Consider the following 23,247-nt stretch of genomic DNA (forward strand, 5'->3'; position numbering starts at 1 on the left):
AACATATATGTATTTTTTAAAATATCTAATTAAAAGAGATAAAATAACTCGAGAAAATCTAATCCATATCATGTTTTTTTTATAAAGTAATCAATTTTTATATATAAATATTATTTTTTGTTTTAAGTATTTATATATAAATTTTTAAAAAATATTTATTTTTATAAAAAAATAAAGAGGATATTTTTATCGAGATGTCCAAAAAGGATTGGGTTTTGAGGGGCATTTTAATCAAAATAATAATAATATTTTTTATTTTTTTTTTAATCCTTTGAATGTGTGGTTGACAATGGGGAGTAGTAGTGAGAAGAACAAAGGCCATGTCCTCAACAATGTCGCTTACCTCTTTCTGGGTGTTGCTATTTCTGTGAATGGGCACTGTGGTGTATCGTGCAGCTGTATGTTCGCATCCCAGGCTAAGGGTTCCAACTCTCAGAATTGTAAGTTCATTGGGAACCAATGTATCAAGGTGGCAAGTATTGGAGCAAGTGGATAAGGAGCTGGCCAAGGGAGATGACAGAACAGCTCTCTCTCTTGTCAAGGACCTGCAAGGGAAGCCTGATGGGCTTAGATGTTTTGGTGCTGCCAGGCAGGTCAATAGCTTGCTCTTTTCGCTTATTTGCATTTAGTTTTCTGCCATGGCTTTGCAATTTAGTAGTTGTGGCCACACTGGATCTCAGGAATCGTAGAATTGTTTTATTAGGGTGTTTTTTTCGTATATTGAAGGAAACCCTAGATGGGTTGTGTTGTTGACTGGTTTTTCAAGGCTAGCCAGTTGGGAAAGATGATAGTTTCATAATGTGAATGCAGTGTATGCTGTTTCATTTCCGTTTTTCCTTCTTTCCCCCTTTTGTTTAAATTTGTGATTTATGTTGTTGAAAATCATGAATCTCAATGTTTAGTTTGGTTGATGGACAAAAAAATATAGTTTGTTTAGATTTAATTGCTTGCTTTAATAAATTAACTCACTATGCAGGTACCGCAAAGGCTCTACACATTGGATGAATTAAAGCTGAATGGAATTGAAGCGTCGTCTCTTCTATCACCAGTGGATGCAACTCTTGGTTCTATAGAAAGAAACCTGCAGCTTGCTGCTGTTTTGGGAGGGCTTTCTGCATGGAATGTGTTTGGGTTTAGTCCACAACAACTCCTATTTTTGTCTTTAGGATTGTTGTTCTTGTGGACTCTAGACTTGGTAATTATTCATGTCTAATACCATATGTTATTAAATGGTTCTGTTTCATGATTATGTTGGTTGGTTGCAGTCAATTGTTAAGCTCTGGATCAGTTAATGTCTCGGTGATATAATCATAATAATGGTATCATAGCATTAGAACTTGGAGTTGAGTTTTCTTTGCTTTCTACATCATTGATCTGTAGATCTTCCATAGCCTCAACATTGTGATGGATGGGAAAAGAAGTCTCCATGCTGCTCTGTCCTTGGATTCACTGTTTTTTTCCTAATTATTGTACAATAAACTTGAACATGGTTTCCCCTATATATTCCTTTTCCCCTCCTCTAATCATGGATTTCCTATAATGGTGGATTTTTATTTTTTTTTTGTTTAGTTCACTGTATTGTGCATGATTCATCGTATTTGTGTTTATATTTTCCTCTAAGAGGTGATGATCTTTCAAAACCAGTACTCCTCTAAATTTCTTTCTTTTCGATTTGTTTCTTAATTGTGTTGAAGGTTCTACCTGAACAAATCATTCCACAAACACCCTTTAAATTGAAAGCCTAGAGTAGGAAGGTAGAGCCCATATATTTCTTGATTTTTAACTCATGATTTTTAACTCATGATTTTTATTCTAGCAACAACACTTGTACCTTGATGCCTGAGAGGACTATCCTGGACCTTTGGACCTTCTGGCCTTCCAAACCATTCACCTTCATTAAAAGATAAAAGTGACTTGTTTGATTCCCTGATATGTTAGGCATCGGTTAGTATCACTTGCATGAAATGCAGATCTATATAACTCAATTTGTAATGGATGAAAATGGATCCTATTTGGACTCATTCACACCTGTCAATTCTGCTCAAAGGATTGAAGGTCGACTTTGTCATATATTGATTTACATTATTTTTTGGGGAAAGTTGGCCTATTTTCCCAGTGCACATATTCGGTTCACGATCCTGGTCTCAGGGAACCCCGATAGACATTTGTGATTGCACAGTTGTTCAATGCCTGACTTGTAATTGAGTGATGTTCCTCTTGCATGCCTTTAATTGTTGAGTGATGTTGGATATTGAAATGCAAGCTGACATATGTTATACTTCCATAAATTGAAAACTATCATGTCCATTTATATTTACTCTTGAAAGTTCTGTAGTCATTGGTTATCCGTGTTTTAACAGAAGAAAAATTTGCTTATTTATGCATGATAATGCTTTTACATAAAAAAAAAAAGTTCATGCTGTGCATATGTTGTGATATTCTATTTATGTAAACTGGCTTAAATCTGTGAGGATTCTTTCCTCCTTTCTTGTGTACACTTATGTTATCTGTTATAAAATTGTTAATGAAGTCATCAAATTGCTAGTTCCGCAGGTTTCTTTTAATGGAGGAGTTGGTAGCTTGGTTCTTGATACAATTGGTCATACTTTCAGTCAGAAGTACCATAACAGGGTTATTCAAGTACGACCTCTCTCTCTCTCTCTCTATTAGTATACATTTTTTTCTTCGTTTGTTGGCATCATGTATTGTATTACATCTATGCTGGTTGTGTCCGTGCTGCTTCTTATTTTAAATGCAAAAAGCGTTTCTCAAAGAGGTTTACTCCTATAGATTTTCTTCATATATTCCTTATCTCTAAGCTGCTTGTGTGTTGCCATGGAGTAACCATCATCGAAATTTTTTATGCAGCATGAAGCTGGCCATTTCTTAATTGCCTACTTGCTGGGCATTCTTCCTAAGGGGTATACCCTAACAAGCTTGGAAGCTTTGCAGAAGGAAGGATCTCTCAATATTCAAGCAGGAACTGCTTTTGTGGATTTCGAGTTTCTTGAAGAAGTAAGCACTGCTTGTATTATTTATCACAATTCACAAGTGCAGTAATTTATTACATCCATTGTGGTCATAACCTTTCCTTACCTCACACAGAAAGTACTAAAAGTTACAGATTTAGATAAAAGCTATTGGTTGTGTTTATTCATGATGACAAGAAACAAAAACTAAAATCCGAAAAAACAAAATTTAACGCATGCACGTTAAGCTTTAAGCTCATAGAATAAATGCGGGGACTGTGATTCAACTGTCATTAGTTGTGATCAACAGTCAAAAATGTAAAAACTTTGTTTAGGATTGGTTTTTTGAATTGTTATGCCATAATTATTGGTTTTCAATCATGGCTGTTCTTCTGCCTTTCAGGTTAATTCAGGAAAAGTATCGGCTACGGTATGGGATCTTTTCACATTTATATATTGCTACTTGTAAATTCTGTTGACTGAATTGGACAAAAAAGAAAAAGAAAAAAGATCTTACTCTGGGCATGCTTCTAAAGATGCTGAACAGGTTCTCATGCATAGCACTTGCTGGAGTGGTAACCGAGTATCTTCTATACGGATATGCAGAGGGTGGCCTTGCTGATATTAACAAGGTTTGTGCTGTTCCTGTGCTCGGTTTTTCTATCAAGAGTCCAGTCACAACAAGGTCCTGTATGCAGACAAAGGTTACAGTATTAGGTTAGTAAATTTCTAACTTAACTTTTATCCCTCCTAAACAGTTGGATTTGTTACTTAAAGGCTTGGGCTTCACACAGAAGAAAGCAGATTCACAAGTGAGATGGTCTGTACTGAACACTGTCCTAATCTTGCGTCGCAATAAGCAAGCACGAGGAAAGCTGGCCGAGGCAATGTCTATGGGAAAGTCTGTAGGAGCATGCATTGGGGTCATAGAGGAAAACATAGACAACACAGACATTTAATTTCAACTGAGTTTTCACCGATGCCTGGAAATCGGTTTTCGCTAACAGTAAACCTTTTACTGATCCATAGTTTGATCACTGAACTCTGTATGTATGCACCAATGAAATATATCAGATGACATAAAAAATCTAATGAAGTTTCTCTTACACTAATACCTTTTTCTTTTCTCAGTGTTGGATATGAAATTTTGACTTGGAGCTTGAAGGCAGTGAGGATGCATTCATTCTCTGGGAAACCTGCTACCCAAACTCCATTTAGTTCATGCATTAATAAAGAACATTTGATGAGCAACTGATATAGTGAAATTAAATGTTCCACAACGGTTGATCATGCTTATCTCAAAAGTGCTTTTAGTGGGTAATTTTCTTTGAAAGTGTTTTTAAAATAATATAAAAGTGGTATAAGTTGTTTTTCAACTTTGTAAAAGTGTTTTCTATAAATTTTAGGATTCACTTAATTTTAAATATTAAGCAAAAAAATTGAGGATTATATGTACAAAATGGAGATGATTTTATCATTTTTAATCAAATAACCATTTTAACCGTTCATAACCAATGTAAATATGGAAAATAATAGAGTATAGAATTATAAATAAAAAAAATGATTGAAAATTAATTAAACACGATGAGATTAAAACTAACATGGTCATATGTGATTTTTATATTTTTTTTCACAATTAATAATGAAAATTAAATAAAATATTTATTTTCATAAAAGTGAAAACTTATTTTCAAATTTCTTTTATTTTTTTGCATGTTAATGTAAAGTAACTTCATGTTCACATAATAAATTAAGATTGAAAGGTGGATTTGGGACCGTAATTGATAATTCACCCTCAACTTTAATCCAAGATGCTTAACCTAGACTTAATCTAGTTTTTTTTTTTTTTTCAAATTTTCATTGAATTTAAATCAAGTATGTACGACTGAGTTTTATGACTTATATTGAATTGAGTTTAAGTTATACACGAATTAGTTTAGTTTTATAGTTTATATTCGTTAAATTTTGATTAATCTGAGTTGAACGTGTTTGTAAGGGTATTTTTAATTTAATTTTTTAGACATTTATATTACAATAAAATAGCTAGTAAGATATCATTTTAATATAAATAACAATGTGTTTGATATTTATTTGTTTTAAAATTATTTTGCATGATATAAATGAAGTATCGATATACATGAAAAATATAAAATTAGGGTTTGATTAGATACTGTTTGTTTAAACCTTTAGTTCAAGCCCATCAAAATCGAGTTTGGATAAAAAAAACTTAAATAAAGTCTAAGCGTTTGACAGTGATTTTATGAGGTATTTTTTTTTTTTAATACTTTAAATATAAAAATTTATAAATATTAAAAAAATTAGAAATATTTTTAGAATCGGGCTGGGTCGGGGCGGTCGGTCAACCCGGCAAGTTTCAAATTTCACAGGAGAATTTTTAAAGGAGCAGCACAAATCAAAACGACGTCGTCTTTCCCTATTTCCAACCCCAATAAATACACAAAAATCCATCATTTCAACATTTACCCGCCCATTCACTGTGCGAACTTTCGCCCATATAGGGTTAGGGTTTTTGCGGGGTTTCCCTCTCTCAGCCTTAGGTTTTCGACTTTTCGTTGCTGATTCGAAGCCAACTCTCATCAATGGCGAGATACAGAAGCCGTAGCAGAAGCTACAGCCCTCGCCGCAGCAGAACTCCTCCTCGACGGCGTCGTTTCGACGACCGCTCCAGACCCAGTCGCTCCTATCGCGACCGCCGCTCCCCTGCTCCCTCTGGCCTCCTTGTTCGCAACATCGCTCTCGATGCCAGGTCTCTGATGTTTCTGCTTTTCGAGTCTTTTTTTTTGTTAGTTTTGTTTGGTTGCAGGAAAAATTTAGAGAAGGATGAGAAATGGGGGGTGTTGGATCTTAGGGCAGTGGTGGGTTTTGAAAACGGAGAAGTTCTACGTTTTTGGGAACAAACTAGTGAAAATGGCGAAGAAATCTTGTGGAACTTTTGGAAAAATTCAAGTTGAAATTTAGAATGATTGATTTCTGGGTTTAGATTAGATTTCTTCGTTTCCGTTCTATTTGTTTCAACGGAAAATATTGTTTGGAAAATTAGCAGAAGTTTCTTTATTAATGCTCTTTTTTCTTGATGTTTATTTAATGCAAATTTCTTGATAATACAAATCGTGTGGACATCATAGCTATGTTTTTATTTATTTTCGGGGTTTTCTTGACTATAGCTGCCGAGACCGGTGAGTATCTGATTATTCGGCCTGAAAATACTTCCAGGAAATCCCCCATCACCAACCCCACCCCCCACAAGGAAAATTTTCAACATCAGCCTGGGACCTTTTTTTCCCCTAGTTTTTTCCTGGAGCCAAATGAGGAGGGCATCATAAATTCCTCAAACCTTTAAAATAAAGCATCCTTTGATATAAAAGAAGCTCTGTTTATTTTGTTTTTTTCCCTCTCTTTACTGGAGAATCTTCCCGGAATATTTTGATAAATAGTTGGAGCCTTAGGGAAAGAGAGAAACAAAAGATTTGATACTTGAGGCCTGACTGGCTGCCAATCATTTTTCCTTCATAATTTTAAATATGTGAATGTTGGTTCTCTTTAATTCAAGTGATAATTATTATTTTTGCAATCTGTATACCAACCTCTGATTTGCAGGCCTGAGGATCTTAGAGTCCCATTTGAGCGTTTTGGTCCAGTGAAGGATGTGTATCTTCCCAAGAATTACTATACTGGGTATGTGAATTAATTTTGTGATTAACTTCTGTGCAACATGTTATTGAATCCAATTTTATGCTTCCTGGTATTTTGTTATAATCATTTTCTAGTGTTTGCAATTTGGGCTTTAAAATTAAGGTTTTTTTTCCCTGTAATGCTAATTGCCATACTTATGCAACGTATCTACTCTGAGTGTTATGGTTAATGCTGTCGATAAAACAACATATTTGGGTGCAGTAGAATTTTTTATTTATTCTGCTTATTCAAAATTTAAGAAAAGATATTAACTGCAATGAGACTAGGAATTGCTAATTCAAGTTCCCCATCCTTGATTTGGAGATTAGATGTGAAGTTGGTGCAACCCCCTTTTACTGCATGTTTTAATATAAAGCTGACCAATTTTGGAGTACTCTTGTGTCTGCATGAAACGTTCTTTTAATAGAATTCATTTAACCATGCTACAACATCACAGCTTGTAAATTTTGTAAGAATAAATAATTGCATTATCCAGAATGGTCAGTGTGTTAAAAATTATGAGTTGAAAATTTTGGGTGCATTCCTCTCATTTTTGGCTCATGATCTGGGTGTCATTGTAGCTCCATGTAAGGCATATGCCTGTTATGAACACAGAACAAACAAGTCCATGGATCTATTTCTTTATAGGTGAAAAAGAAAATGCATTAAAAGTGCCAAAAAAAGCGCATTAAAGTACACATGATGTATACAACAGCTACCAAGAAATGGCCAAAAAATGAAAGGAAAACAAAAAAACTGCTCTCTCCCTTAGTGAGAATCCAACCAATCAATAAAATCACAAAAGGACATCAGGCCTACAACTATGTACAATTTGGTCCAAGAAATAAGTAACGGAGGAACATGTTTTTTAGTCTTAGGATAAAGAGCTCCTTGTTTTTGGACAATCTTGTATTTCTCTCTTTCCAAATTGTCCAAAAGAGACACAAAGGAGTTGCTCTCCACACTTTTTTCTGCTTCCTTCTAATACAGGACCCATGTCAACCCAACAAAGTATCTCTTACCAAGGAAGATGACACCCAAGAGAGAACAAAAGCTGCCAAACAAGTCTGTGGATCATGGATGAAATTGCTGTTCCCCCTCCCTCTTTTGTTGTTTTTTTCTTTACACATAGAATGCGTCCTTGGCCAAGATGGATCATAATCCTTTTATGGATGCCAAACATTATTATCTTGGCTATTGTTTCCTTAATGCTATTTGTCTTCTCATCTCATTTTCCCTATTTCTCTATATCTAAATTCAAAAAACATTGAAGTATTTTATAGTTTGGGCTGGGAGTGATAAAATGAATTAAAAAAATACCTACTTATGTAGGACAAATGCAACACTTAATACACCATAAACTTGAACACGGTCAATCACGAAGCAAGTAGTGCACATTTAATTCAAGTAAAATATGGATTATTTCTTCTTAAATTAGAAAAACACAATTCTTGGCTGTGTTTGGCTCATCTAGAAAATAGCTTTAATAAAAAAAAAATTGCTATTAAAAGAAAAATGCTACCAGGGATGAACTTTAATACATGTGAAATATACAGGGAGACACCAAATGAAAGAAAGAAACAAAACAAAAGTAAGGCAGGCCAAATCTGACCATCACCAAGTTTTTTTACAATTTAATGCAATATAGTTCCCCACTTAATTCCTTGAAGAGTACTGATCTAAAGGTTTTTGAGATTAACAGTTGACATCTCCACTATTTCAAAAACCCTCATTCCATTCCTTCCACAGGCACGAGAATTGGTTAAGGAGAATATGATAGGGAACTCCTTTCTACAAAAACAACAAAAATTTGTCATATTCATATCCCTTTGCAATAGTTGATCAGACGGGGCACTTCCTCGTTTAGGTTTGAAAATATGTGGCTCAAAGTTGATGGGTTTAAGGAGCTTCTTCGGGGTTGGTGGCAAGGGGCGGGGGGGAGAGGGAGGGCCAGTTTTAGATTGGCTACAAAGATGAAGGTCTTGAAGGAAAAAATCAAAGGCTGGAACAGGGATGTGTTTGGAAGGCTGGAAGTTAATAAAAATTTAGCCCTTCAACAAGTTGAATTTTGGGATGGGGTGGAGAGTGAAAGGAGTCTGACTGAAGGTGAGACGGAGTTGAAAAGAGAAGCTAAGGAAATCTTTAAAAAGTGGGTGCTTTTGGAAGAAACGCACTGGAGACAAGTGTCAAGGGAGTTGTGGCTTAAGGAAGGGAATAAGAACACAGGGTTCTTTCACCGGATGGCTAATGCCCATCGAAGAAATAACTCCTTGGAAAAGATTAAGATCAATGGGAGGTGACTGGAGGAGGAGCAGGAGGTGAGAGAGGGGGTTGTGTGAATGCTTTTCAGCAGCCGTTGTCAGAGGAGCCAACCTGGAAAGCTGATATTGAGGGGCTGAATCTTCAAAGGTTAAACCATAATGAAGTTGAAGGCTTGGAGCAACCCTTCACTGAGGAAGAAATCCATGCTTATCTGATGGGAATGAATGGAGATAAGGCTCCAGGCCCAGATGGGTTCACAGTGGCCTTTTGGCAATCTTGTTGGGACTTCGTGAAGGAGGAGATTGTGGATCTGTTTAAGGAGTTTTTTGATGAGAAATCCTTTGCTAAGAGTCTCAATTCTACCTTCCTAGTCCTCATTCCCAAGAAAGGGATGGGGGGGGGGGGGGCGGGGGTTGACGACCTTGGGGACTTTAGGCCCATTAGTCTGCTAGGGGGATTGTATAAGCTTTTGGTCAATAGGTTGAAGAAGGTTTTAGACAAGGTGGTCTCTGTGGACTAAAATGCTTTTGTGAGGGGAAGACAGATTTTGGATGCCTCGCTCATAGCCAATGAGGTGATTGATTTCTGGCATAAACGTAAAGAGAAAGGGTTGATTTGTAAACTGAATATTGAAAAAGCCTATGATAGCATTAATTGGAAGTTCCTCATGAAGGTCTTGCACAAGATGGGTTTTGGAGCTCGTTGGATGGAGTGGATTTGGTGGTGTATTTCAATTGCAAATTTTTCTGTTCTGGTTAATGGGGTGCCAGTAGGTTATTTCTCCAATTCCAGGGGGTTGCTCCAAGGAGATCCACTCTCTCCCTACCTTTTTGTATTGGGTATGGAAGTGCTAAGTGTGCTTTTAAGAATGGGCTGTTGATGGGGGATTCATTTCCGGCTGTAGTCTTCGAGGGAGGGGGGGAATGGAGATGAAGGTGTCCCATTTACTATTTGCTGATGACACTATTATTTTCTACGAAGCAAGGCAAGATCACCTTACCTCTCTAAGCTGGATTTTGGCGTGGTTTGAGGCAGCCTCTAGTCTTAAAATAAACCTAGCTAAAAGCGAAGTAATTCCGGTTGGGGAGGTTGAAGACATTGACGAATTGGCTGTGGAGTTAGGGTGTAGAGTGGGGGCTCTTCCTACTGTTTATTTGGGGCTGCCCCTTGGAGCCAATCACAAGGCTGCGACTATGTGGGATGGGGTGGAAGAAAGAATAAGAAGAAGGCTAGCCCTTTGGAAAAGACAATATTTGTCAAAGGGCGGGAGAATTACCCTCATTAAGAGTACTTTGGCCAGTATACCTATTTACCAATTGTCTCTCTTTCGAATGCCCAAGTTAGTTGCAAAAAGGCTCGAAAAATTACGAAGGGATTTTCTTTAGGGAGGGGGAAGCTTGGAAAGAAAAATCCGCTTAATCAATTAGGAGGTGGTGTGCACCCAAAATGAGAAAGGGGGTCTAGGCATTCAGAAGATTGATCTCTTGAATAAGGCCTTGTTGGGCAAATGGGTTTGGAGATTTTGCCTTTGAAAAAGAAATCCTTTGGAAGAAGGTGATCGGGGTGAAGTATGGCTATGAGGGCTTTGGTTGGAGAACTAATGAGGCTCGCAGAACGTTTGGAGTGGGGGTTTGGAAGGAGATCTTGAAGGAGACGAATTGGTGTTGGGATAATATAGAGTTCAAGGTGGGAGAGGGGACCAAAGTTAATTTTTGGACTGATCAGTGGTGCGGTAATGAGGCGTTGTCCCAAACTTTTCCCCAGTTGTTGCCTTGGCTGCCCAAAGGAATGCCTTGGTCAATGAGATGTGGGATTCTAGCCTTGGTCAAGGGGGTTGCATAGTTTTAAAAGGCTCAAGGCGCACCAAGGCGCAAACTAGTCCTGGAGCCTGAGGCGCAAGGCGCATCTAAGGCGCGGGCTTTAGTGAAGTGAGGCGCACCCTAATTTACATATATATTTTTATATAATATAATCAAATTTAACAATCATTTATTTGTCCTAAACACATAAATCATCAAATATCATCCAAAACTTCAATTTAATAAACAAAAAACATAAAAATAAAGAACTCCAAGCCTAAAAACAAATCCAAATCCATATTGCTAATTGCCTAATACATATCCAAATCCAAAGTTTCCAAACCTAAAGGTCCAAAACATGAAATTTGTCCACAATTCAAAAACATCATTAAAAAACACTTAAATCACAAATTTGTCCACAACAAGCAATCATCACTCCTCCTCTAAATCAACAAAATCATCATCATCATCATTTCCATCACCACATTTGTAGCCTTCCCCATCTTCTTCATCTGCTGAATCAACCATGTCTCCATCTTCATCTTCATCTATTAGTGAATAAGAAGGCAAAGTTCTAGAACTTGAAGCTATCCCCCTTGTTGGTGGTATTATGCTTGAGCTTGCTCTAGCTCTAGCTCTAGTATCAAACCTGGCCTCCTCAGCTCCAGCAGCTCTAGCAACATCACCCCATGTCAAATTGTCATCATCAAATACAAAATCATCTTGTGCACCTCCATGAGAATCCTCATCTTCCATTCTCCCTATCAACCATTCATTGCTATCATCTATATCTTTCAAGGAAATTGGGTCAATGGTGTTACGTTCATTGTATCTTCTCTTCAAGGCTCGATTATACTTGATGTACACCAAATCATTCAAGCGTTGATGATCTAACCTATTTCTCCTCTTGCTATGAATCTGCAAAAATTCATAAGCTCATAAATATATTTTAAAATTTTAACTTTTAAGTTACATTCAAGACTCTAGTAGACTATTACTTGTAATTATTTTGGATTTGGTCACTCACATTCTCAAAGATGCTCCAATTCCGTTCACAACCTGATGCACTGCATGTTAAGTTGAGGACTTTCATTGCAAACTTTTGCAAATCTGGAGCTGAAGCTCCATATGCAGCCCACCATTCAGCTGTAGTATAGATATTAACAATTTAGTGAAACAATTCACCTATTTTAGCAAAAATACAATCTAATCATTTAAATAACTAACCTGGTGCTCTAGTCTTTCTTGTCCTAACAGCTAACTCATTCCCGAATAGTCCTTGGGCATTTGTGAACAAACTCACTTCGGCCACAACTTTTTCTTGCTTAGCAGGGTCTCTTGTTAGCCTTAAGATGCATTTATACAAATCACTCATAATCTCGGCATCATGCTCTATTTCTGGCTTATCATAGAAGAATTCCGGGTTCAAAAAGTACCCTGCTGCATGCAAAGGCCGATGAAGCTGAATCTCCCACCTCTTATCAATGATGTTGAAGATTTCTTTGTACTTCTCTTCATTTCCATTAAAACTTCTCACAATTGCATCCTTAGCTCTATTCATGGCCTCATAGATGTATCCCATAGGAGCTTTTTTTTCACCATCAACCAAACGAAGCACACGAACTAGGGGACCCGAAACCTTTAAGCAAAACACAATAGTGTTCCAAAATGAAGGCATTAGAACTATGTTGGCTATAGTTTTCCCCTTCTGCTCTTTTGCCCATTTACTATCTGACCAATCTGAGCTTGTAAACATCTTCCTCAAATTGTTTTTTTGTTCATGCAATCGCGATAATGTGATGAAAGCAGTTGCAAACCGAGTCTTAGCAGGCCTAAGCAATTCCCTTTGTCCAGTAAACCGCCTCATCATGTTGAGTAGCCCTGAGCGATTATAAATATACCCATTTAGTGATATAGCCCTCTCCAATGTCCTCTTGATGTTTGGTAGCTTTCCAATATCTTCCAACATCAAGTCAAGGCAATGTGCAGCACATGGTGTCCAATACAAATGTGGACGCTTTAATTCTAACAACCTCCCTATATGAAATTGTAGATAATAAATTTACATAAGTTCTCAAGATAGATAATTCAAATTTTAAAAGAAAATAAAAATTCAAGAAATAGTATTTATTACCTGCCATCACATAACTTGAGTGATTATCTGTTATAACTTGAATAACATTCTCTTCACCAACTTGCTCTACCCATTTGTCAAGTAACTCAAACATCTTTTCTCCCGTCTTAATCGTTGAAGAAGCATCAATGGATTGCATGAACATGGTTCCCTTTGAACAATTAACCAAAAAGTTCACCAAAGTTCTCTCTTTCCTATCGGTCCATCCATCCGACATAAGTGAACATCCATTTTTCCCCCATTCCACCATATGATCTTTCCTCAATCATTGGTTGGAAACTCGGATATGTGACTGCATTAAATGGAATAGCGGCCTCATACATCCATCTTGTGATAAGCGTGCAAGCTCTTTCTCTTGCTTCCTTTTTGTAGGCATCATTGATGGTAGTTTGATTCATCTTTCCACTCCTTTGATTTTGAACAACCATCTCTGCATTAGGAGTGAAAAAATGATCCATAGGACCTTTTTGTCTTGGTTTTTTTGAAGAAAACGTCCTACCACCACTTCCTCCTCGGTTACTACCTCCACTAGAAATGTTGGTGATATTCGTTCTACTATTAATCTCCTCACCAATATCTTCATCTTCCAAACCAAACAAATCTTCATTAACATATTCGCTCCCCATATTCATTTGCTCTTTTTGATTTTTCTTGGAAGTCATATACTCTTCCATTTCTTCTTTAACATGTTCCGGACATTTTCTACACTTTTTAGCATTTCTATATCCACCAACAAGATGTTGTTTGTGTCTATAGATGCCTCCTTTGGTTACTTTATCACAAAAAATGCATATGATGGTGTTCAAATCTTTTTCATTAACCAAACGACCATATTTCCACCCCGGATCTCTTCTTCCACTTGCACTAGAGTCCACTTGAGTCTCACTCTCATTATCCATCTTGCAAACAAATTATCTAATTCCACAATAAAATAATTATAATTAAATTAAGAAAAAAAATTGAAAAAAAAATGCATATCACATTATCAAATGTCACATTAACAACAAATATGCATGAGTGCTTTTTATTTATTTATTTTTATTTTGTTTAATTTTCATGTCAAAAACTCAAAATATAATATTTATATTTAAAAAAAAAAAATTACCAATGAGAGTTATGAGGTAAGAATGGAAAAAAATGCAGAAAAGTGAAAAAAAAAGAAAAATACCGAGGTCCGGAAGGTACGTTACTATTTCCCCTTTATTTTTCTCCTATTTTCCCCCTATTTTTCTTCTTCTTTTTCTTCTTCTTCTTCACTTCTCCAGCACGGAAGAGGCTAGGGCAAAAAATGGCAGTGGTCTCGGGTTGAAAAAGAGCAGAAAAGGGGGCTGGATGGAAGGAGATTTTATTTGTTAAAGAACAGGGTCCAAAACGACGTCATTTTGGTCCCTGTTCACTTAAATGAACAGGCTCCAAAACGACGTCGTTTTGGTCACTGTTCACTTAAGTGCACAGTGCTCAAAACGGCGTCGTTTTGGGCCGTTAAAATAAAAAAAAAAACTAAAAAAACCCTAGGGCTCTGCAACCCGACTGAAGAAGAAGAAGAAGAAGAAGAAGAAGAAGAAGGAGGGGCGTACCTGGTCGGGCGTCGGAGGCGACTCGGGCGACCGCCTCGCGCCTTGCTGGAGGCGAGCGCCTTGCGCGCCTAAGCGGCGCCTTCGTGAAGGGGCGTCGCCTCTCTTCAGGCAAGGTGCCGGAGGGTGGAGTCGCGCCGCCCCGAGCCTAGGCGCGCCTTAGGCGCGCCTTTCAGAACTATGGGGGGTTGGAATATAAGATTCTCTAAAAACTCTAACGATTGGGAGCTGGACGCTATTGGAGAGTTGTTTCATATGCTAAGGGACTTGGGGATTTCTTCTGAAGAGGACTCAGTGATATGGAAATGAGGGGGTCACAGTCATTTTCGGATTAGGGATGCTTACAAGTTGCTGACAGTCCCTAGTGCCATCACCTTCCTAAAAAAGAGTATTTGGGTGGACAAGGTCCCAACCAAAGTTGCTTTTTTTGCTTGGGAGGCCACTTGGGAGAAGGTCCTAACTTTGGATAGGCTTCAAAGATGGGGCTGACATCTTCCAAATCGTTGTTTTTTGTGTGGTTGTGAAGAGGAAAATGTAAATCATATTCTTTTACTCTGTATAGTAGTTAGGGTTCTCTGGGAGATTGTCCTTGCCTTGTTTGGGGCTAATTGGGTGTTCCCAAAGACAGTCAAAGAGATGTTACTTAGTTGGAGGGACCCTTTTGTGGGGAAAAAGAGGAAAAAGATTTGGAATTCCATTCCGTTGTGTATTTTTTGGACGATTTGGAAGGAAAGAAATATATTAGCCTTTAGGGGGGGCTCCCTAGCTATACAGAAGTTGAAAAATTCTTTTGTTTGTAATTTGTGGAGTTGGGCTAGGGTGTATATGGGAGAGGAGTCCTCTTTGCTTTTAGGTTTTTTGGAATGACTTGCCGTTCCTTAAGGGGTGGTGAGTGTTTTGTTCATGTGTTTTTGTTTCTAGGCTGCTGTGTATACTTCCTGTATGCTTTGTGGCTTTCTGCCCTTTAATATATTTGCGCTTTTTTATCAAAAAAAATAAAAATATCCCTTTACAATAGTTGATGGGTGGTGAGAATATTTCATAGTTCCGTTTCTCAAGAAAGAAAAACTCACCTTAATGAGTGTCTTGGAGTGTGGAATTGATGATGATGATAAAGATGGAGATGAGAAAAATGCACTTAGGGTTCAAGTGTCTCACTTATTATTCGTTGATGATACTTTGGTTTTCTGTGGGCCTTCTAAGAATCGGTTGATGTATTTAAGTTGGATTCTAATGTGGTTTGAGGCCATGTCGGGGTTGAGAATTAATCTGGACAAAAGTGAGCTAATCTCAGTGGGTGGTGTGGAAAACGCTGAGGCTTTGGTTGTAGATCTTGGGTGTAAGGTTGGAAGTCTTCTGTCCACTTATTTGGGTTTGCCATTAGGTGTGCCTCATAGATCCATGGTTGTCTGGGATGGAGTGGAGGAGAGAATGCGGAAGAAATTGGCTAGATGGTAGAGCCAATGCATCTCCGAAGGAGGGAGGATCATCTTGATTCGGAGCACTTTGGCGAGTGTGCCAATTTATTTCATGTCTGTGATTTCTCTGCCCAGAAAGGTCAGATTGAGGATAAAGCAGATTCAGAGAGATTTTTTGTGGGGAGGTGGGGCCCTTAAACAGAAACCTCATCTTGTTTGGTGGGGTTTGGTTTGCCTAGGTAAAAGCAAAGGGGGGTTGGGGGTAAAGTGCCTTTCTACCCTCAATAAGGCTCTTTTGTGTAAATGGAGCTAGAGATTTGCTAACGTGAGAGAGACTTTTTGGAATCAAGTGATTAGGGGAAAGTATGGGGAGAAGCAAAGGGGTTGGTGTTCTAAGGAAGTGAGGGGTAGGTATGGTGTGGGGTTGTGGAAAGCTTTTAGGAAGAAGTGTGTTGTTGTAAGCAGTAGGCTCTTTTTTGTGGTGGGGAATGGGCAAAGAGTGAAATTCTGGAAAGATAGATGGTGTGGGGATGAACCTCTATGTGTGTATTTTCCCACTTTATTTGCTTTAGTTGTATTCAAGGATGCTTGGGTCAAAGATGTGTGGTGTTCCATTGAGGGTGGGGGGAGTTGGAGCTCGCACTTCTCTAGACCGTTTAATGATTGGGAGATGGATGAGGTGTGTAGGTTTTTTTTAGACCTTAATGGGTAGAGAGTTCAGTAGGTAGTGGAAGATAGGTTGCTTTGGACAGAGACTAAATGTGAGAAGTTTTCTATTAAGTCTCTCTACAAATCATTAGTCTCAGGCCATCCAGTCTCTTTCCATTCGTCGGCCATTTGGAAAGTTTACGTGCAACCTAGAGTGAGTTTTTTTTGGGTGGGAAGCAACGTGGGGAAAGGCTCTTACCTTGGACCAACTTCAAAAGATAGGATGGCCTTTAGCGAACAGATGCTACCTTTGTCGAAGGCACGAAGAATCAATAGATCACATTCTTCTCCATTGTGCGTTGTTGTTCTCTCTTTGGGGTGTAGTGGTGCTGCCGGCCACAGTTAAGGCGGTGCTTTTGGGTTGGGACGGGGCTTTTGTGGGAGAAAAGAGGAAAGGAGTTTGGAGAACAAGCCTATTGTGTCTTTTTTGGACGGTTTGGAAGACAAGGAGCAAAGTTGTTTTTGAGGAAGAAGAGTTGTTAATCCAAAGACTTAAGAATTCTTTTGTATATTTCCTTTGGTTGGAGACGAAATTGTTTATAAAAAATGGTCCTTCGACTTTAGTTGATTTTATTGATTGGATGGAAACCTGTTGAGGGTGGGGTTTGGGTTGCACGTCTTGGCATCCAGCTGGGGAGTGGGGGGTGTTTTCTTCTTTGAAACCTTTAAGTCGCTGTTTTGGCGGCTTTTTTTAATACAATTTTTATCCTTTACTTATTAAAAAAAAAAAAGCACTTAGGGTTGCACCTTTATGGATGTCTTCCAACAAAGTGGCACTCCCTGGTCTCCCTAATTAATAGAATAATTGTGAATGCAAATGAAGAAAGACACCATCTAAAGGTCCTAGTTGTGGAAAAGGGTTTCAATGGCCAAAACGGCCTACTGAACTACAATAACCAGCAACTAAGGCCCCTTGATCTGAAGCAAAACAACAAAAACCTAGAATTGGTTGTTGAAAGGCCTTTTGGTACATCTAACATCATTAATTGCAACCTTTTCCCTTCCTCCCCACCAAAATTCCCTTGAGTATTAATTCTACAATCTGTTTTCTGTTTCAGAAAATTGAATTAACTGAAAACTATGTGTTTTGCTTCCCTCAAATACATTTTTGGGAATGCCTTTCAAAAAAATGGAACCCATACATGCCCTTATCAACAATCTTGAGAAAAAAAAAAAAAATGTGGTGGATACTTTCAAGTTTGAAGAGTCTTGAGAAGGGTTTGATTGAGATGGTTAATTCAGGTTACTAAGACATCCAGTGAAAATCATAAAACGTTCTGACATCTCTGAACTCTACATGGTGCAATTCTTGCTCTTTGTGTGGATTTGTATTGCTTCAACTCTTTCCCTTTGGGAAGATACTCTCAAATCCCATCCTTTATAATTTATTTATTGTTCCAATAAAATTTGGTTCTTGTAAAGTACAAGGGATTGTGCTCTTTAGTAGATAGGGTGAAGCGTAGTGCTAGTGGAGGGGCCTACAAAGTAATTTAATCTTATGTTTGATTGCAAAAGTCCTGATATGTGTGAATAAAGTTAGTAGTCATTTATAGAGTTACATAATTATGCCTAGGTCTTAGTTTTCACTTGCTTCTCATGTTGTAGCTCAACGGTAATGACCTTTGGCATTGAACCAGAGGTCCTGAGCTCCCTGTATTGGCAGTTAGGATAAATGCCTTGATGTCAGGATGGATTCCCCCTTATAAAAATGGTGTTCATTTCCATTCACATTTAGGAAACAGGGATGGAGATACTGAAGGTTGGCAACTGATTAAATTTGATTTGATTTAAATTATGTGTCGGGGTTTCAATCTAATGCTTGGGTTCTGGCCCTTAATGAATTACAATTTTTCATTTGAATGGGATTATACCAAACACTGAGCACTTTGGTGTAATATGTAATTATTGCAGGGAGCCCCGTGGCTTTGGATTTGTGAAGTTTCGTAATGCGGAGGATGCTGCCGAAGCTAAGCATCATTTGAATCACTCAGTTATTGGTGGACGTGAAATAGCTATTGTTTTTGCTGAAGAGAATAGAAAAACTCCTCAGGAGATGCGTACGAATTCACGTGTAAGGTATAGTTACTTTTCTAGTCCTTTTCATTTTGCTGTTATTGTTTGTTTAATTGTTGCTTTTACTTTTTCTTATTGATTTTCTGCGAACAGTGGCAGGCATGGAGGAAGCTATAGAAGGCGAAGTCCACCTAGGTCCCCAAGACGTAGATATCGCTGTCAGTTTCACTTGACTTTTATGACTTTCTAAATTCAGTTAAAATTTGAAATTGATTCTTTCAATAATGAAATTAAAATGAATATCATTGCACTTATTTCTCACTAATTATTTATGTCATTTTCACCATGACAGCCTATTCACGGTCACCTTCACCAGTCAGGCATGATTCAAGGTCTGGATCCTTTGCTTTACTACTATGTTGTCATGCTCTACTCTGATCTAATGTTATTGGTGATATTTCGTTCTTTTTGTTATTAGCTAGAAAAATACTGCTTTGTCATTAACTTCCCCAATCCCCTCCACTCTGTTGTTCACCCACCCAGAGGGATCAAAAGGGAAAAAAATGGAAAGGCAAATTAAATTATCTATGTCTTCATATTTAGACGCAGATAGTTTTATGTGTATGTAACTGAACTGATTGGAGCAGTGTGTATTACTTGCTACTGAACAATGATGCACCGTATGCAACCTGTTCGTTTGAGATTGATTATCGTTTTCTACAAATTTTTAATACCACTTGTGGAAATTTGATCATAAAACTCTCATTTTGCTGAACATAAGCAATTTTAAATCCATTGAAAGCCTTTCTTCGTTCTATTTTTGTCTTGTTTATGCATATTTACAACTCAATTCTTTTTTTTTTCTTTTTTAACTTGGTTTGCTACATGTAGGTGTGTTCTATTTCTTTGGGTTGCTTGGTAAAGACTATAGGTTTTTTTCATTCAGCTTGGGAATGGAAGAGAAAGATGCCTTGTAATATACTAGGGCCGTTGCACACCATTCTTTGATGTTAACTTGCTGACTTCGACAGAATGCACATGTTGGCCAATTATCCATGAATGACATATGGTAATCTTTTCTATGCAGATAATAAAACGAAAAGAGAGATTTAACGATTCATGGAGTGATAAAGACTAGAGAGAAATGTTATAGAGTGACTTCTTATCTTTCAAAGCCCCACTCTTAAAGTATCATTATCGATCTCATCTTCATCGACTGTAACCTACAAACTGCATGGGCCTTTGAATTTTTGGCTTTTGGTTTGTAAAGTGCACTGCCCCTAATTGGAACCATCTTAAGCAGATTATCATGGTTGGTTGTGATAACTGTAGTCCTAACAAAGATTTATATTTCTTAACTTTTTTTATTTTTTTGGCATCTTAGATTTTGATATCTTGCTTTGCATACCATCCAGTTAAGAAAGAATTTAAAGATTATAGTTGCCAAAAGAAAGATTTTTGCGGTCACCAGCGAAAGGAAGTTTTCCAAAGTTCTTATTGCTAGAGGTAGAAAGAAGGTCTCCTTGATTGGATTCCATACTCATCAGTCATCATCAAAAAAAAGATATGTTCGGAATTAAGAGAGATGAAGTAAACAAAGCTTTGCAGTTTTCCGATGCTGACCAACCACTACACCGTTGTAAAGCATAACTCAAACTGTGTTGGGATCAAAAGTCACATATTTTTGTTCAGAAAACTGTGAGATGGTGCAGGTAAAAGTCATGTTTCCAGCACAAATTCTGAATGAGGATTTATGCTGAAGCTTTTCCCACATGTAAAGAAGTGAAATCAGATATTGTTTTCATATTTGTGATTACTTGACATTTATTGTGGATTGTCTTTAATTGAATATGCATTGCATTCTTGAATGGCATACCGATTCTCTCTTGACAATTAAAGATGATTGTTGAGGTTAATCTGTTTTTTCAGTTAGTTAGATTTAGTTTTTGCAATTGATCCTGCAATTCTACATTTGTCCACTCTTTTAACTAAGTTCTGGTAAAACTGGAAACTGCAGAGACAGGGATCGTGGAGGAAGAGATTATTACTCACCATCACGCTCTAGGTCTGTTTCACGATCTGTATCTCCCCGTGATGATAAGCACTACAGGTCTAATCATAACTCAAAGAGTCCAAGGCAGAATGATCAGAGTCCCCGCAGCAACAGGGACCGTGGATCAGATAAGAGGTCATTCAGTCCAATGAAGAATGGTCAAAGTCCTAGGTCACCAAGTCCAAGAGAGAATGACCGCCGTAAGCATGGTAAGAAGAACCAAGGTTCTGACCGGCGATCACCAAGTCCAAGGAGGTATGAGCGGAGTTTATCAAGATCTCCTTCTCGTTCCCGTTCTTACAGGTATCTTGCAATTAAAGTTTTTGATTGAATAGCCTCTAAATGATTATTTTACAGTCTGTTTTTGCATCAAATTCAGTTTGTTCTTTGAAACAATCAAATTTTCAATCAGTTTTATTGCCTGGGATGCAACAATGTACGGTACGGTCATCTAAATAGTACTGCTAGGAATAGCAATAGGTTATCGTACAAGTAACAACTACATCCTTGAACTAAAATGTTCTTTAACCAAAGATCTCTACTACTTTCATTTCAATTCAAATTTAGTTGAATTAAAGTTTAGTTCATTTATAATCTTTCCCTACAAACTTAACCTTGGTGAATGTGAATGTTTGAACAAATTCCATTCATGAGAAATAACTATCTAATATATATAATATAACATCATCAAATCATGAATTCAAAGGGTTCTTTCTTATAATAATTTAGAGGCTAGAGTCAACCAATTGTTAATAGATATAAAGTATGTTGATATTTATATTAGTAGTTTGTAGATATAAAGATTTATATTCATATAACTTTTTCAACTTACCCTGTTTTCTGCTTTGAGTGATTCTTGTATTTATGGGTTTCTGCCCCTTTTGTCATTCATTTTATGATATGTTATTTGAAAAGAAAATATCAATTTTGTTGATTTTTTACATTTCTCTTTGAGGGAAAAAAAATCTAGTATAAAGGTTCATTGGGTCAGGGGTGATGACTTGTCCAAAAAGCAAATTGAAACATACAAACAAACCCAGTATGAGCCCCTATAAGTTACATGTTATAACCTTGGTTTATGTCCATGTTTTAAAAGGGATAAGAAATAGGTTCGACATAAAGCTTCTAGGTGTTAGATTTATGGCAATAAGGTCAGATTTTCAAGTTATAGTTTTATAGTTTTGTTTATCTCATTGCCATGGATGGTTATTGGTATCCTTTTCGTGGCCTAAAGTGTAAAAAGGAAAAAAAATATTACAAACATGAAAGTATTGCATGTACATCAGTATCTGTTAAGTCTTGTGTATATAAAAGATCAGTGATGTACCTTCATACTACTCATCCTGTATAATTTCAGTGTAGTTGTCTGGCTATTAGTTTGACACGGCAACCATGCCAAAGCCTCATTAAAAGAGCATGTATTAAAAAAGTGCCAAAGAGAGGAGGAAGCATCCTATGTATACTGATGGTACGGAAAACATTATAGCACAGAATGGCAAAAGACATTAATAAGCTCCTCTCCCCATTCAAACTTCTTCTTGGGAAATTTGGCATGTCCTGTAAATAGATGATGGCCATTAGGGTTATAAGAGGTGATTAATGATCATGCAAGATGTTGGCTGAATTGGGTATAAAAAATGCCTGCAAACTAAAATTAAAAATCAAATCACATTTATTCCGATAGGGCTTAGTTCCAAAATTACATTCATAGTTTACATCTCACTAAGTGGATATACACTTAATTTTATTGGTACAAACCTGTATATAGCATGGATAGGTACAGAATATCTGGCTGTTTTGACACTCTAAATCTTGAAAATGTCGGAAACAGATACTGTGAGGATAATGCAATGCATGTTATAATTATATACGAGGCATACTTTTGATTAATTCATAGGAAGCTGTGCTGAGTTGCATAAGCTCAATAAATATACTATATGAAGGTATATTGCATATTGCTCAATTATTTGTCCACTTCTCTGCTATAAATGGCATGTGAGCTATTTGATTAACTTTGTTGCCTTGCAAACAATATCAAACAGCATCCATATATCCACGCATGGTACAAGAGCGTCGGCCACGGCTCCTGTTGAAAATTTTCTGGCCTATAGTTCCAAACATTTTAAAACCTGCTTATACTTGATATATATGTATTTTTCAAGGATTATTTGTTGATTACTCTTTTCATTTATTTCTTTTTACATATTTTTTGTGCAGTCCTCGCTGATGATGGAGTTGGCCCTGTTTTTGGAAACCATGCTTGATCCTCTAGCCTGGGAATGAGGCTTCTATTGGTTGCTGGTTAGTGTGAGGAGGTTGTAATATACAGGAATTAGGGCTGATCGAGGAGTGATGCAACTCTTTTGATGGATATATAATTTTGTACGTCTAACTCGGATAATGCAGCTTACTGGGAATTTTTTGTTCATGGTATGCCTATATTAGGTGGGTTGTACATGCAGCCTGCTGACTCTTTACCTTTAACCCTCCTGGGTCTATGGGCTTTTTTTTTTTACTTTCTTTTTATTTTTCCATTTTTTTTGGGAGCTGTGGACATGCAGTTGCTGAGTTGATTGCTTGGGTTTATATCGTGCTATAATTTTCAATGTGGTGATCTCTGGGTG

The 23,247-nt window shown here is 37.3% G+C and overlaps 3 protein-coding genes across 6 annotated transcripts; 2 read left to right on the forward strand and 1 right to left on the reverse strand.

The window, feature by feature from the left end:
• Positions 1–217: 217 nt before the first annotated feature.
• On the forward strand, positions 218–4,265 carry LOC100267587 (uncharacterized). Of its 3 annotated transcripts, XR_787493.3 has the most exons (8): positions 288–593; positions 977–1,195; positions 2,554–2,640; positions 2,869–3,015; positions 3,373–3,399; positions 3,506–3,601; positions 3,728–4,015; positions 4,101–4,265. XR_787493.3 is itself a non-coding variant. In XM_002266069.5 (7 exons), the coding sequence occupies exons 1-7, from the start codon at positions 372–374 to the stop codon at positions 3,926–3,928; spliced, it is 999 nt and encodes a 332-aa protein (XP_002266105.1). In that variant the 5' UTR covers positions 218–371; the 3' UTR covers positions 3,929–4,081. The 3 variants fall into 3 exon arrangements, 2 of the variants coding, with proteins under 2 accessions (XP_002266105.1, XP_019080234.1); XM_002266069.5 differs by lacking the exon at positions 4,101–4,265 and having other exon boundaries at positions 218–593; positions 3,728–4,081; XM_019224689.1 differs by lacking the exon at positions 4,101–4,265 and having other exon boundaries at positions 287–593; positions 3,506–3,686; positions 3,764–4,081.
• Positions 4,266–5,432: 1,167 nt separating this feature from the next.
• Positions 5,433–23,229, forward strand: LOC100262434 (uncharacterized). The gene is made up of 7 exons (XM_002265915.4): positions 5,433–5,736; positions 6,588–6,665; positions 18,469–18,633; positions 18,724–18,788; positions 18,923–18,962; positions 20,588–20,926; positions 22,841–23,229. The coding sequence occupies exons 1-7, from the start codon at positions 5,570–5,572 to the stop codon at positions 22,848–22,850; spliced, it is 864 nt and encodes a 287-aa protein (XP_002265951.1). The 5' UTR covers positions 5,433–5,569; the 3' UTR covers positions 22,851–23,229.
• On the reverse strand, positions 11,002–14,246 carry LOC132255018 (uncharacterized). Of its 2 annotated transcripts, XM_059742423.1 has the most exons (5): positions 14,026–14,246; positions 12,858–13,772; positions 11,951–12,760; positions 11,751–11,869; positions 11,002–11,641 (listed from the first exon to the last, which is right to left on the reverse strand). In XM_059742423.1, exons 2-5 carry the CDS (start codon positions 13,105–13,107, stop codon positions 11,156–11,158), a joined length of 1,665 nt encoding a protein of 554 aa, XP_059598406.1. In that variant the 5' UTR covers positions 13,108–13,772; positions 14,026–14,246; the 3' UTR covers positions 11,002–11,155. The 2 variants fall into 2 exon arrangements, with proteins under 2 accessions (XP_059598406.1, XP_059598407.1); XM_059742424.1 differs by lacking the exon at positions 14,026–14,246 and having other exon boundaries at positions 12,858–13,984.
• Positions 23,230–23,247: the final 18 nt, after the last annotated feature.

This window comes from Vitis vinifera, chromosome 14, assembly GCF_030704535.1.
Source record: "Vitis vinifera cultivar Pinot Noir 40024 chromosome 14, ASM3070453v1".
NCBI lineage: Eukaryota > Viridiplantae > Streptophyta > Magnoliopsida > Vitales > Vitaceae > Vitis > Vitis vinifera.

Bases quoted from the DNA above. Each gene is read 5' to 3' on its own strand.
- LOC100267587 (XM_002266069.5), top strand. From the start codon at position 372: ATGGGCACTGTGGTGTATCGTGCAGCTGTATGTTCGCATCCCAGGCTA. The intron at 1,196-2,553 runs GTAATTATTCAT...CTAGTTCCGCAG, and splicing joins TCTTGTGGACTCTAGACTTG to GTTTCTTTTAATGGAGGAGT. The intron at 3,602-3,727 runs GTTTGTGCTGTT...CCTCCTAAACAG, and splicing joins GCCTTGCTGATATTAACAAG to TTGGATTTGTTACTTAAAGG.
- LOC100262434 (XM_002265915.4), top strand. From the start codon at position 5,570: ATGGCGAGATACAGAAGCCGTAGCAGAAGCTACAGCCCTCGCCGCAGC. The intron at 5,737-6,587 runs GTCTCTGATGTT...TCTGATTTGCAG, and splicing joins AACATCGCTCTCGATGCCAG to GCCTGAGGATCTTAGAGTCC. The intron at 18,963-20,587 runs GTCTGGATCCTT...TGGAAACTGCAG, and splicing joins CCAGTCAGGCATGATTCAAG to AGACAGGGATCGTGGAGGAA.
- LOC132255018 (XM_059742423.1), bottom strand. From the start codon at position 13,107: ATGGTGGAATGGGGGAAAAATGGATGTTCACTTATGTCGGATGGATGG. The intron at 11,870-11,950 runs GTTAGTTATTTA...TCTATACTACAG, and splicing joins AAGAAAGACTAGAGCACCAG to CTGAATGGTGGGCTGCATAT. The intron at 11,642-11,750 runs GTGAGTGACCAA...GAATTTTTGCAG, and splicing joins ATTGGAGCATCTTTGAGAAT to ATTCATAGCAAGAGGAGAAA.